We start from the raw sequence: 14,892 nt of genomic DNA, 5'->3' as shown, positions 1-14,892 counted from the left end.
CTACTCTTAAGCACATTGTCCTGTACGTGTTTTTAATCCGCTTTAGGTTTCTGCTGGTTCTAAGCGCTTTTGACCAGATTGGTCATCCATACCGTAGTATGGATAGCGCCACGCTTGCCCGGAGTTTGGGTTTGCTGGCAATTATAGCAGAGCTGTTAGACACCATCCTGGAAAGCGCCGCTATAGCCGTGGATGCCCTTTTACAGGCATATTCAATGTGGCTAGCGAAGCTGAGCTTGTCATCGATCATTACCCCAAGATGCCTAAGCGATTGCTTGGACTCTATGGTGCAATCACCTACCGAAAAAGCGCCCGTTGCGGTTGTTGACCTACCTCAGTCTTGTGACGGGCCAGTCCTAATTTTCTAAATTTCATCCATTCCTCAACTATGGAGATAGAGTGCACTGCTGTCAACTCTACTTCCTCCATCGATTCGCCACAGACCACTGGGATGATATCGTCGGCGAGCCAATAATCTTAACACCCGTCGGAAGAGGCAGCTTCAGTACGGCATCGTACATCGCATTCCATAACAGCGGGCCCAGGATTGAACCTTGAGGTACTCCCGCGGTAATTCGAACGCTTTTCTGCCCCTCTTCTGTGTCATGCAGTAGAAGCCTACCATCAAAATAGCTTTCTAGAAGCTTACACAACTGCACCGGTACCTTAAGGCGGTGAAGTGCGTGTGCTATCGCTTCCCAGCTTGCGTTGTTGACCACATTCTTCACATCCAGAGTGACATCCGCGCAGTAACGGATGCCGCTCCTTTTATGTTCGATTGCCAGCTCAGCTGTCTGAACGACCGACTGGATAGCGTCCAGAGTAGATTTACATTTCATGAATCCAAACTGGTTGTTGGACAGGCCGTCCGCATCTTCCGTTCACGGTACGAGTCTGTTGAGGATCAAACTCTCTAATAACTTGACAGATAGGTCTATACGCCGACGGGTCACCTGGTGTTTTCCCCCGCCTTTGGCAGCAGCACAAATTTATGTCGCTTCCATACATCCGGGAAGATTCCTTGATCAATGCAGCGCTGCATCATGATTCTGAACATGTCCGGATCCGCATTCACTGCCGCTTTTAAACATTCGGGATACCATCTGGTCCCAGTGTCTTTTTTGACGCGAATGTTTTCACGACTTCTACCAGCTCTTCGTTCGTCACTCTCGCCACTTCTTCTCCGGCATACGGTGCTGGAGGCCATGGGCTTGTGGGATGATGCGGGAAGAGTACATCGATTATCGATCGCAGCAGCTCGGGCGATATCTCTTGGGGCGCTATGGCGCCTTTGGTCTTAGCCATTACCACTCTGTAGGTATCACCCTACGGACTCGAATTGACACTCTAGCATAGACTATCATAGCATACCCGTTTTCGACTCTTGATTTTCTTTTCGAGAGCTAACTTTGACTCTCTGAATGCTGCGCCGCATTCTTCTCTTTGTGCTTCTGTGCGTGCGCGTTGCATTCTTCGTCTAGCCCGAAGGCAGATTGCTCGAAGATTTGCAATTGATTCGCACCACCAGTACACCGGCGGCCTGTTCTCTCTAGGAGGGGCTTTTCTCGGTATAGAAGCATCACACGCTCGTAATATCACAGCAACTAGCTCTTCACCGTTTAGTTCCGTCGATAATCGATTATGCACCATTTCTGCGGAAGGTACTCACTGTACCCACATTTTCCAGCTCTACATTCAATGCGGCCAGGGATTCCAGCAATAGCTGGCCTCTTTGGTTGGTGCCGCAGCTACCCCACTCCACTGCCCATGCATTAAAGTCACCAGCTATCACTAATGGCTGCCGATTAGCTAGTTCGGCTATCATCCTGTCGACCATGTGGGAAAATTCCTCGCTTCTGCAGTCAGGTATCTTTCATTAACCTCGTCGCCAAGTACTTCTTGTGCCAGTTGCTTATAGACTGCACCCTTTTGCTTGGCGTCCTTCTTTAAGACTATGAGGTATTACCACCTTGTGTCCTAACTAAAGAGCTTTGATTTGAGTGCCATTGCTCGCTCTCTGCAACGAGAAAACAAATTGACCATATCCTCTGAAATAGCCCTAGTTTCATTGGAAAAAGCACTTTAATTGGAACAAACTCACCAAATTCGATCATTTGTCAAAAGCTGAGAGCTTGATTTCCAAGAGGTTTTCTTACATTCGTTGTACAACTTACAACAGCGCGACCATTGAATAGTTACCGTCGAATAAAGATACGATTTTCACAATGATTTTCAATTAATTTGTTGCGAAACGGAATCGAGTTTCTATATATGATTTCGTATTTGAATAGTACGCAACGGTAAAATGATCCTTGCCATCGTCAATGGACGGAAAGAATAAAACTGAACAATTCATTTTGGTTGAAATAATCAAACGAAAGTAAAACTATCCGGGTGGCGTAGCACCGGCCGAACCACCAACAGAATCGCGAAACAATCCATCACGCAGAACGCGAAAAAGTGACAGGCAGTTGAAAACACAACCGCTCGCGGCGCGGCCTACTGCGTTTATCTTTTCTCGATCCTGTGTGAGTTTGATAAGCATTTTCCGGCGATCACTGGTTACTTTTACAAACTTGGAAAGATTTTCTTCTAGGAGATCGTGAGCTTAAGAAGACATATTTTGGGACATGACCTGGTATAGTGGCTAGGCTACATACCGCTGAAGCGATGGATTTGGGATCGACTCCCATATCCGAGATAGTCGGTTACGATTTCAAAATTAGTGACGACTTCCTCCGGACTAGGAATGAAGATATCCTAGTCGAGGGTTAAAATGTCACAAAAAGATAAAAATAGATATACTTTGGATCATTTCGATGGATACAGTTACTTTTTCCATACGTTCTCTTTTTACTTGATGGGTGAACCGTAGCCGTACGAGTGTACGAATTACGCGAAGACCGTTTGCTTCTCGGTAGCATTCATGTTCTGATAAGGCATCCCTTTTTTTTAAGTTGAAGAAGGTATACTAGTATTATAAAAATAGTCGTAAATTTACCCTGAATTATATTGAATGACCTCTATGCTTGCGGAAATGAAATATTTTTGCAATTCTATTAAACACCCGTTAGAATGAAACATTAAATTCATAAGCACATCGCGGCCCATGCTATGTTCTGAAATAATTGAAGTGACCCGCATAATCAGAGACGATATATTGAAAATACAATTAAATTTATACGATTATCGAGTTTTGATTCGTTGATATGTTTATTAATCGGAGTCGATCAAAAAATTTCTAATTTAAACCAATCTAATTATTAGCTAACAGAAATCGACAACATTATTAACTCCCTTGGAGATGCTTCGTTTCCCCTCGAGCACGTAAAACTAACGACGTCTAACTGTGTGTATGGTTTGGGTGTACATATTTTACTAATGCGCTTCGTGTGTTTTGGTAGCTTTTCGATTTATACTAAAGCTTTATAAGTTGGCATCACTTTTTTTTGTTGTATTATTTGTTACGTAGTTTGTAGGATATCCTTAGAAATCAATAGTGTGTTGTGTTTTTATCCCTTATCAGTTAGTGTATGTTTTACTTCACCATTATGGTTTGAGTTCATTTTCTCATATGTACCACAATAGTCGGATGACAAATTGGAAGAAGATTGGAACGGTTATCAATAAATTCGCGAAATTTTGAAAAAAAAAAATGCCCTGTTATATGAATCAAAAAATGATCGCCGAGCCAAATTGTACATGATCAGTCACAGAAAAACGGGCAGAACCGTTCTGTACACACTTGCATTTCATTCGATTGCCAAACAACAGAAACATTACTCATTAAGATTCGCCTGGAGAGTAACATGCACACGCCAGTTTTTTGTTATCTTGATAATCACATTGTACAAGCACACACTTTTTTTAGTCGGTCCTATAACACTTCCCCGAATACCATTACCCCGAAAACCATCTCCCCGAAAACCAGTACCCCGAAAACCATTACCCCGAATGCAACGTTACCCCGAATGACACATTACCCCGAAAACCATTACCCCGAATGGTAAATTACCCCGAAAACCAGTTCCCCTAATACGACACTTCCCCGAAAATGAGTGATGCACTTCAAGAAATTCTTCAAGGAAGCTCGCGAATTTGAGCCTGAAAGTTTTCGGCTTAGTAACTACAGTTATCTCTCCCTAACTCGATATTGAAAGGATCATCGAGTTAGGGAGGTATCGAGATACAGAACACATTTTTTTCAATTTTCGAAATTTTGATTGTTTCGACAAAGTACATTTAAAATAGTAAATTAAATGTGAAAAATAGTAAATTTTTTGTACATTTGCCAACGTGACACTTTTTGCATAGTCTTCAAAATTTTAATTTTTTATCACCCTGAAATGACTTGTGAACCTTCATTTTACTATCACTATAATCATAATTATCAAATTTATGAAATTTATGAACATTTGGAGAATATTTGGAAATTTCCATGAAAATATCGAGTTAGAGAGGTAAACTTGCATAGGAAACTGAAACAGATCGCATCGAGTTAGGGAACATCGAGTTAGAGAGGTTTCGACTTACAGAGGGATCAAAGTATGCTAGATTGAAGGGACCGCGCATTCCATCGAGTTAGGGGAAATATCGAGATACAGAATATCGAGTAAGGGAGAGTTAAGTTACTACTATTCCTATTGGTGATTTTTTATTCTTTCAAACATCGGCTGTTCTTTCGAGGTTGTATAATGGCAGTGTAAAAATTTAAATCAATGATTTTCTCTTCATTGAGTTATAGGCTGTTCTTTCGAGTTGTACCGTTTGAGTTGAAGTTTGAGCAATAGCGGTAAAAAAATCGACTGACAAAATTGTCTTGAGCGAAATTCAAAGTTGGCAGTGACTTCAAAAAAATAAATGAAAATAAGCCCCTGCATTACTTGTCTGTATTACATCTTGTCAGTATTACAATTTCCAAGAAGAGATTTGTCCTTCTTTTAGTTATCGGCTATTCTTTCGGAAGTTGCACTAACAAAGTGATTGTTGGCATCATAATTATTGACGCTTTCAACAGTGATTTTTTTCTTCTTTTATCATAGGCTGTTCTTTAGCGATGTACTTTTGAAATAGTGGTCAGTTTAATATCAGTTAACATTTTCATCTGACATTTTTCAAACCATAGTCTAATGACATTTTAGAATATGTTGAACTCGCATTGCCTCCAGCAATATAAAAATATAATTATACATTAACAAATAATATAACGCTTTTGAAAGAGGGCGGGAAATGTATCTAATATTAACATGTCAGCATTATCATCAGTTCGAAAAATGATTTATTGCTGTGAACACAATCATTCTCACAAAATCAAGTACACGCCTGTGAGTAAAATTTGGGTTCTCACCTGGCTCATGAAGAATAGCTGTTGATTAAAAGAATAATAAATCTTTGATAACATTAAGAACAAAAATTCAAATGAAAATCAAAATTCTATGAAATAGGTATATGGGATTCATTTGTCGGATCTTCAATTTTTCGTGCCAAGAAAATTCGGGGTTATGGTCCATTCGGGGAAATGGTATTCGGGGTAACGGACTATTCGGGGTAATGGTTTTCGGGGTATTGGTTTTCGGGGTACTTGACCATTCGGGGTATTGACTTTCGGGGTGATGGTTTTCGGGGTAATGGTATTCGGGGAAATGTTATAGGATCTTTTAGTCAGTAGTTTGTTGTTTTATTTGCGTTATTTATTATTGACTTAGTTGTTAAGTAATTATAGTTGCTAATCTGGTCCCATGATGGTTGTTCATTGTAAATGTACGATAAGCAACCATCATTCTAAATTGTTCATTTTCCTAGTTTTAAGGTTTTATTTATTGTTATATGTTTGGTTTTTCAGTTGTTTTATTCATTGTGTTATGTATTTTTTCTTTTTTTACATTTCACCCTTGTTTCCCGTGTAAATCCCAACCCAAACCCTTATTTCCAACTACCGTTGACACTGTTAACTGAATCCATCCTGAACATTTTTTGTGGTGTCGGGTCATTTTCATTTCATCTAAATTTAAATTTTCTTTTATCCTAACCATCGTTTTGTCCTAAATCAAAATCGAAATTTTTCTTTTCTTTCTTTTTTACTTTTATTTCTGTTTATCGCACCATCATTTCCGCACCACACCGACCCTGGACCGTACGACTGTCAACCTTCCATCCTACAAAATCGAACCTGACAAAAAAAACCCTTCAACAACCACCATTTTCGTTTTGTGATTTGAATTTATCCTAATCTACGACAAACCATCAATCGGTGAAATTAACTCCCTCGCTTCTACCAAACAAAAACCAACTTAACAAAACTCAAAACTACCACTTGTGATCGTGTGCTGATCGATGCCGATTCTGCTGCTGATGCTGCACGTGCTCATTTGACAAAAACGAAACCAAATACTCCTGACCTCTCTAACCCCGCCGGAAAACATGAACAGCCAAGGGACGAACCAACATCGAGTTGCGCGAGCAATTCATCCTGGCCGACGGCGTTTCACAATCGATGGCTGTCTTTAAGCCGCGCATGTCCGTTTCGACCGGTTCGGGATCGACTCAAGCGGGCTCACCCATCCCGACTCAGGGCCCGATTGTGAAGGTAAATATACTCCCCCCCAAAAAACAAATCCTTCTGCCACCTACGCCGCAGAGAGCTGCCTAGACGTAATGTGCACTCTTTCCTACAACTCAATGTACTACGAACTCTCGACTACCTCAAGCTCTATCGACCGGTAGCGAAGATAACATGCACCAATTCCTACGTCAATCGATGTCTTCATCAGACTAAGTTCTAAATTTTGACCCTATGTATTATCTTCGCTACTAGTTGCTGATGTCCGTCCAGTTTGTGTTTTAGGCGTGAGCGAATGTTTTGTGCGTATGTGCGTGAGAGTAGGAATGCTATAGACATTTAAGGACTAGTTGAATGTGTTTTGTTCTGCCTGCTACAATCCCCCATCCAATTTTCCCCCCAATTAGGATAAGAGACGCTACCCCGTTGACCTCTTTTCTCCATTGATGTAAAGCACCGAACCTTCTGAATCCTTTATTTCTGTTCTTTCTGCAAACACCGTTTTTGTCACACAAAAAATATACTAAAACCGATAGATCGGGAACCTATGGGCATTTCTCTACTTCTTCAACGGGAATAAGGATCACGGATCTGAGGGTTTCACCGCGCACAATGGTCTCTCTGACGGTCGATGTTTAGTGTATATAATCTCTATGTAGTGTGTGAAATGAGGGGGTTCCTCTGACGAAGTCAGTCTCTATACTTCAGGTGTGAATACATTTAGGTTGTCCACGTGGAGATGTTGGACGGTTTTCTCTATACTGGTATCTTCTTTCTGTAACAATATTGGACAGTACTCTACAAAATGAGTGTTTAAAGGTAGATGTTAAATGGTTGATGGTGGAATAAGGAAATGTCTATGAAAGGGTATCTGGTACAAAGGCGATGATAATCATCTTTTCTTTGATGTAAGTTTAGGCACTAATGTGCCTCATGAGAAACGACGAAACATGTGTGTCTTGAATGAAGATTCGAGATTTCTAACTAAATATGATGTTCATATTATCTCTGTATAATGTATATCAAGGATTATAGAGTTACTCGCGTGAACATTTGAAACCTTACTGCCGTTACAGAAGTCCAAGTGAGATTACCTAAACTCTGTTATAGTTGGATGATACTTTAAATTGATAAATTATTAACAATTCTTTTCTCAATCAAACTACCGTTTAGTTTCAAATCCCGAACAGACTCATGTTCCAAAGACACTGCTTTTGCATGGCGATTTTCTTGAAATATTTCACTGAAATATGTCATCAAATTTCTAGGAACCGTCAGTCAATTGCAATTTAGTTTTAATGTCTTTTAATCTATTTTACACATTTGGAGATGTTATGATTTTAAAGATCAGCAAAACCATCTCAAATAAATTCATTACCGAATTTATTTATTTATACGATTATTTTTATCAGCACATCTAGCAGCTAACAGTTGAGTGTTTCGAAGAAATTGAAATTTCATAATCCTGCTGATTCATGCCTATCAAATGCATTTGAAGTCACTGTTAGTTGGTCTAAAGTGTTCGGAAAACAGTACACCAAATTGTCTGTACTAGCTCGAAAACTACCGTTTTTTCGAACAGACTCATATTCCGAACACTCGTATTTTGTATGGAGTTCTCGCTGAAACAATTTTAATTGAAATATGTTAATAAATTTCCAGGAATGGATAGCATATGCAATGTACGGATTATGGCCAATGAGTTATAGAGTTAAGTTGAAAGAAAAAGTCCAGGTATACGATTTTCAAACCGAAAACTTTCATTTAATCTGTGACTTCCTAATTATCTAATTCTGTGAATTCCGATCACTATTCATGTGAATTTTGGAGACACACAGCACATCTAAGTCACTCAAGTCAACGATGATGGTTTCAAGTTTTGAAACTCAGTAAATACAAATACAAATAACTATATTAGATACGTATAAGATCTTAAAATTTCGCTACTGCAAAGGGTGTATAGAATGTATGCACATTCAGTACATTGCGGAGCATTTGTATAGACAGCAGGGCTGCTAGAAAGTCACTTTTAGTGACATGGCCACTTCGACCTGTTCACTAAAACTAAAAAGTCATTATTTCCAACAAATAGTCATTTTTTTTAGAAAAAAAAAAAATGATCACTAAAGTCACTATATCCGTAATCTGATAATAATGTAATTTAGCTTTTCAGATACAGACAGCAAGATATAGATATTTGTTATTATACTGCGCTGTTCACACCAAATCGAACCGCACACTTAGAAGTGCGACCTTGTGATCTGACAGTATTTTGACAAAGAGAAATGTCACGAAAAGCCACGTGCTACCAATTTTATTATCGTCCTTCAATGTTTTGTTTTGGTTTTTGATCCACCACCACTACCAAAGGGCGAACAAAGTTGCCAGATATGCGTTCTTTTTCATAAGTTACATTGAAAAAGTTTGTTTTTGAATTAATTTATTAAATGATTATCGGCAACCACCTCTGAGCACGAAAATAAGTGTGATCAACGAAGTGCACCGAAAATCCATTTTTCAAAGCAACCTGCAATAAAGACAACTATAGTGTGATTTGGAAATTCTTGACTCTAGAAAAATAGGGACTCCTGGCTAACTTTCTGGAAGAATTCAGATTCCCATTTTCATTTCCAACGGAAAATGTAAAATTCTTCAGGGTAAAGTTTTGGAGGAAATTCTGACAAAACTTAAAAAGCGAATGTAAGATGAATTTTTTGACCGAAATATTTTAATAAATTTTGATGAAAACCAGGACCAATACCTGACACACCTGCGGAATAAATAACTAGTGAAGTTTCCGCAGTAATCTACGGCTATAGAAGGAATCTTAATGCCCAAGGCTTCATAAAGATTGAGTAAAAATTGAAGTTTTGAGAGCATTTTCAAGAACACGACCAGCGTAGTTGTATTTTTTGCTCCTTTGTAAAATATATGGAGAAAACCAAATGAAATTCAATTTAGTTTTCAAATATGAGCATACACTCGCACACATATTAAACTAGTCTTAAATTGAAGACTTTTCAATAAAGTTTCGGTAAAAAGTAGCGCAAAATAGGTTTTCGGTAGTTTGAACGTAACAATTCTGAGTACGGTAATATGTTAATGAGTGTAATGACTCTACTTCTGTTTGGGTGCTAATCATAAATGCCCAAACGCAAAGATAGCGGAACGGCAACGGAAAGCGGAACCGGTTCGCCAGCATGAATCACACCATCTCGACTAAGGTGTCAACGAATGAAATTGAACCAACACTGAGCCGACAACCATATTTAATTCATACTGGCGAATCGCTTCCGCTTCCGTTGCCATTCTGCTATCATTGCGTTTCGGCCTTAAGGCATATTTGTTCAAAATCATTTTATAATATACTAATATAATATAACCATTTTCAAATTATTCACTAGTTTGGCTCAAGTGCCATATAGCTTGACGAAGCCAAATCACATGTTGAAAACATAAAATTCTGATATATTAAGAAATCACCTAAAAACGGGTGAGTCATACAATGATGATAAATAGTTCCAAAACATGAACAATCTAGTCAGTCGGAGTAAAGAAACTTTATAAGAATATGAAAAATCCATTTCAAGACTTTTTTCTATCTTATGTATGGTGTGCGTTGGTCAACTATTTCTATACAAAAACACTTTTCTGTAATGAATGATTTTACCTTGTTGGACGACAAATTAAATAAACTATTCCCTAACGTCACTCCACCTGTTCATGAATTTAAGTTACAAAATAAACGATTTCAATCGTTTACTGTTTGCTTCATAATCTAAGTATGCAAAATTAGTCATTTTCAGGATTGTATATCATATAAAATGTGAGGTTACTAGTTGTCAGTTCGTCAATAATCAATTGTGTTCTGGAGTTGTTTATTTGTAAAAATAGATCTAATTTTACAGAAACTCTGCCACAGATTTAGCCTGAGTTTCTATTTTTCTGATAATTTTAGAATTTTGAATTCTGTCAGGTTTTTTTTAGAGTATTCTGTAATTCGTTCACGATTTTCGCCACAATTTTTCCTACAACCAGCAATTTTCCTGTGATTTATTGCACAGATTCGTTGAGAAATGTTTCAAGTAATTCGTTTAGTTTGTATAACTATTTCAAAATCTTCAATGATTTCTTTAACTAATTTCCTCATGAACAGGAATTTTGCTAAGAATTCTAGCACGAGCTTTTTATCCGGAGTTCATGTTTTTATTTATTTTTTCGATTGTAATCTGAAATATAAAATAGTAACCTATACCAAACTAATGTACATCTTGTAACTTGTAGTTATGAAGTTACTTTTATGTCACTATTTGGTAACTTTGATCGTTTTGGTCCCTTAAGTCACTATTATTTTGCTGTCTGACCGATACTAGGCCCAAGATAGTGCTTAAGTCAACTTATTTGTAGTAGAATCAGGGTTTGCGCTTAACTACTTTTCATAAAAACCTGGCCACATAAATGAACACATACAGCTCTGTGCAAAATTTTGGGATTATCCTCTAAAAACTTTCAAAAATACTTGTTTTTAATTATGAATCGTGGTTTACGGCTAACCAGCCGAGTGGAAGTTTAACAACTACCGAAAAGCTAAACATTACATATAATTTGCAATTGGATTAGATGGACAAATTGATGTGAAGATTTGCGAAAAAGTTACACGTCTTCTCAGTGAGAATTGAACTCACGACTCCCCTGATCTCTAGTTGGGGCGCGTTACCACTACGCCATGAGAGGACTCATGAACGCAGAAGTTAACCTGAATTCGATTTCAGCTCAATAATCACGTGGTCCTTTTTTGCAAAGCGCACCTCTTTCGGAAGAATTAGATGCCCATCCAAACACGTAGTGGTAACGCGCCTTAACTAGAGATCGGGGAGTCGTGGTGAGTTCGATTCTCACTGAGAAGACGTGTAACTTTTTCGCAAATCTTCATTGTGTTTGGATGGGCATCTAATTCTTCCGAAAGAGGCGCACTTCGCAAATCTTCACATCAATTTGTCCATCTAATCCAATTGCAAATTATATATAATGTTTAGCTTTTCGGTAGTTGTTAAACTTTCAAAAATGTTTTCCCATATCTCTAGCTGAAAAGCTAGAAAGGGCTATCCCTTTCGAAAGGCAATGAGTTAATCTTAACTCATATGTATTTTGACCATAATTTTTTTTTAATTTTGTTCGCTAAATCTTAAGATTTGAGACATTTCTCAAGAATTACACTGTAGAACATAACTAATTTTCTCAGCGTCATCCATATTTTAAAACCAATGCCGCTTTATATTATTTGAAGAACTTTTGCAATTTTTTTGCGGAAATTCTGAAAACTATTATGGTTAACAGCAGTGAATAAAATTGTCATCGGAAAAGACGATTGGGATTTGGGATTTGGGAGCTAGATTGGGATACAATGACAGAAAAACTGTCATGATAAACAAAAAGGGCAACATTGCTGCATTTTTTTTCAACTGTTATTTTATTCACAACATCAAATTTGTTCTATGGTTGTTATTCGATAATGTGGCAATGTTCATCAACCGCTATGCACGTGGTGAGCAATCATTGTCATATTCTGTTCGAGTTATGATAAACTGAATAAATAAATAAAAGAGGACAATATCTTTGTATTTGCGTGTTGGTTGACAATCATCGTGTAAAAGTTTAGGGTCTGGCATGGAAATTACGCAACATCAGTTAATCACCACTTGAACAGAATATGACACTAATCGATCACCACGTGCGCATCGACTTTCTGGGTTTCGCATTACAATTTTCTAGAACCTTCTCCGTGTTGGTAATCATTACAAATTATCGAACAGCATCCATAAAACAAATTTGGTTTTGTGCGTAAAATAACTGATAAATCGCGTGTTGGAAATGATGCGTCCTGTAATTGTCATGACAATTTTGCTTATGATTGTATCCCAATCCGCAAAAGTTGGGATAAACGGTTGTGATCGAGCTTGCTTTGTTGCCCAGACAACCGGAATGTACGTAAATCACCTGGAGGCTTTGTATGTACAAAATTTCACTTATAAGATGTCGCGAAAAAGCCTTCTACGTACAAAAGTGGAGGCGATATACATGCATATATTATGTGATGAATAATAGCATACAATGCGATAGTTTAAATTTTCTACCGAACTAACCTATGATCTTATGCGACTTATCCTGTGATAACAAATGTTGATTTGACAGCTGCTACGGATTGGTTCGACTTACTTTGTACAAGTGTACGGGACGAAACAAACAAAATGTACAAATGAACTCAGAAAAAAGCGTTTTATGCGAAGAAACTCATCAATCTGACGATTTTATTCACCGTGTTTTGCGGTTTTGATGTAGTTTGCATGAATAAACGAGTTATTACGTGAACTTTCATGCGACTTCTGGTTGTCTGGGTGTTTGTTTTTTGTTTCCTTTCATGACAAGTTCATGATCACTGATCAACGCACATTATTGTGAACATTTTAAATTTGAAATATGATTAACAGAAATGGTTAAATGGTTCTAGGCAGCGGTGAAAGTTTCAGATCAATCGGAGCATTAGAAATCGAGATCCAAGCCTCCGCTCTTGAACGTTTTGTATGAAAAACGACCAACATAAAATTGATTGAGAAGAATAATAATTAAAAAAACAAAACCTGCTAGTTTATGAAAAAAAAAAACTCTCGGTGCGTGCATAATCTAAAATCTTGAGATTACTTTTCTAATGCTACATATTCGTAGTTCAGTGGGAGGATTTAATATTGTATATGGGATTTAATATTGTGACAGTATTGTTGTTCTGTCAATCACACCCAACTACGGTGGCGATAACTATGCTGCTAACTATGGCTGCTATGCCGTTTTGGGTATTTTAATGGTTTTTGATTATGTTTTTGAGGGGGTGAACATGCAAAAGTGCTTTGTCCATATATCTGTGATTACACGTCTAATTTAAACTCTGAGTTATTGTTACTTCATAGGTATTTTTCCAAAAACATTTTTTTTAATTATTTTTTTTACTATATTTTAACTTAAACTAGTGACATAAAACAAATACAGAGATATATGACTAGTTTTGTCAGAATTGGATCGATCGAAATTTTAAAATAATGTGTCTTTTGGACCGTAATCTTACATACTATGAAGAGCAGTAGCGACATTTTGGCAGAAAAATCTAAAACTAATTATTGTTAACTAGTGGTCCCGGCAAACTTCGTCTTGCCATCAAGTAGGCTGTTGAAAACCGCTACGAATCGTCCCATACAAAATGACAGTTCCGTTCATTCTCGTTTTTTCGACTTTCCCGGTAAATATCCTGAAACTTTTATACACACAAACACGTCGGAACCCTTGACGAACAAAATGGAGAAGGAATCATCCAAATCCGCAGACCCGTTCGTTAGCCATTTCGTGACATACAAACACCATTCCATTTTTATTTATATAGATAGATAAAATAGTCAAATTGCAAAAGTTTGGGTTCATACATTAGCAATGAAACATTTTGAAAACGATCAAAGTTTGAAAAGCTGTGAATTTCTAACTGAGCAAATTTTAAGTTAGCTATGATGGACATAGCTGCAATTAAAATTTAAATATTAAATCTTCGAGCTGTTTAGTAGAATACCTATAAGTAGATGAAAAAACCGAATTTAGTACTATACCACCAAAACTCTAGTGGAATTAAATGGTATAGTACTAAATTCGGTTTTTTCATCTACTTAAAATTTAAAGCCAATTGGCCGAGATCCAAGCTCAAAAATTTATTATTTTCTATCTAATAACGACCAATGCGTACTTTATTCTGTCCACTACTGTATGTTTATCTTTCAAATTAAATTATATTCACTAAACAAAAACATAGCTACAATACGAGAAATTCAAAATATGCGTTCCCATTTTCAAAATAATTACTTAAACTATCAAATTTAAGGCGATACGCCTTTTTTAAGATTTTCGAACATCTCTACTTTTAATAAAAGGCATGTATATTTCAAGGATGTGTTATTCTACGCAAATATTACTCTCTATAATAGCTTTCTTTTCTTCTAATACACAATTTTGATTGTACAATGATTTCTCAATTTTTCGACTTTGTCCGGTATTTGGTGCCGTCCGGTACTGGGAGATCTCCCCCTAACCATTAATGCAAATTAAAACCATCACCGCTGACAAGAGTGGTTAGGTTAAAAGGTATCGAAAGTCTTGATATTTAAAATAAAAAAAAGATCGTGTGTGTAATCGTATTCTATCAATCAAAGTCTTGCGTATTTTTACCATAAGCCAGACCCAATGATTTAACCTTGCTCGGTCCATGTGATCGTTTTAATCATCGACAAAAAATATGTTTT

General features: G+C 37.3%; 1 protein-coding gene across 50 annotated transcripts in view; it reads left to right on the top strand.

Moving 5' to 3' along the window:
• LOC5576237 (dystonin) overlaps positions 1-14,892 on the top strand; it is a 627,686-nt gene that overhangs the window by 592,498 nt on the left and 20,296 nt on the right. For 48 of the 50 annotated variants that reach the window (XM_021853529.1, XM_021853528.1, XM_021853523.1 and 45 more), the window contains one exon: positions 6,429-6,586. The exons of the other annotated variants lie outside the window; for them this stretch is intronic. In XM_021853529.1, the coding sequence (XP_021709221.1) occupies positions 6,429-6,586 (158 nt within the window). The remainder of the gene's footprint in view (positions 1-6,428; positions 6,587-14,892) is intronic. 50 annotated transcript variants of the gene reach the window in all.

This window comes from Aedes aegypti, chromosome 3 (assembly GCF_002204515.2).
Source record: "Aedes aegypti strain LVP_AGWG chromosome 3, AaegL5.0 Primary Assembly, whole genome shotgun sequence".
NCBI classification, from domain to species: Eukaryota; Metazoa; Arthropoda; class Insecta; order Diptera; family Culicidae; genus Aedes; species Aedes aegypti.
This window is presented reverse-complemented; position numbering and strand designations above follow the sequence as displayed.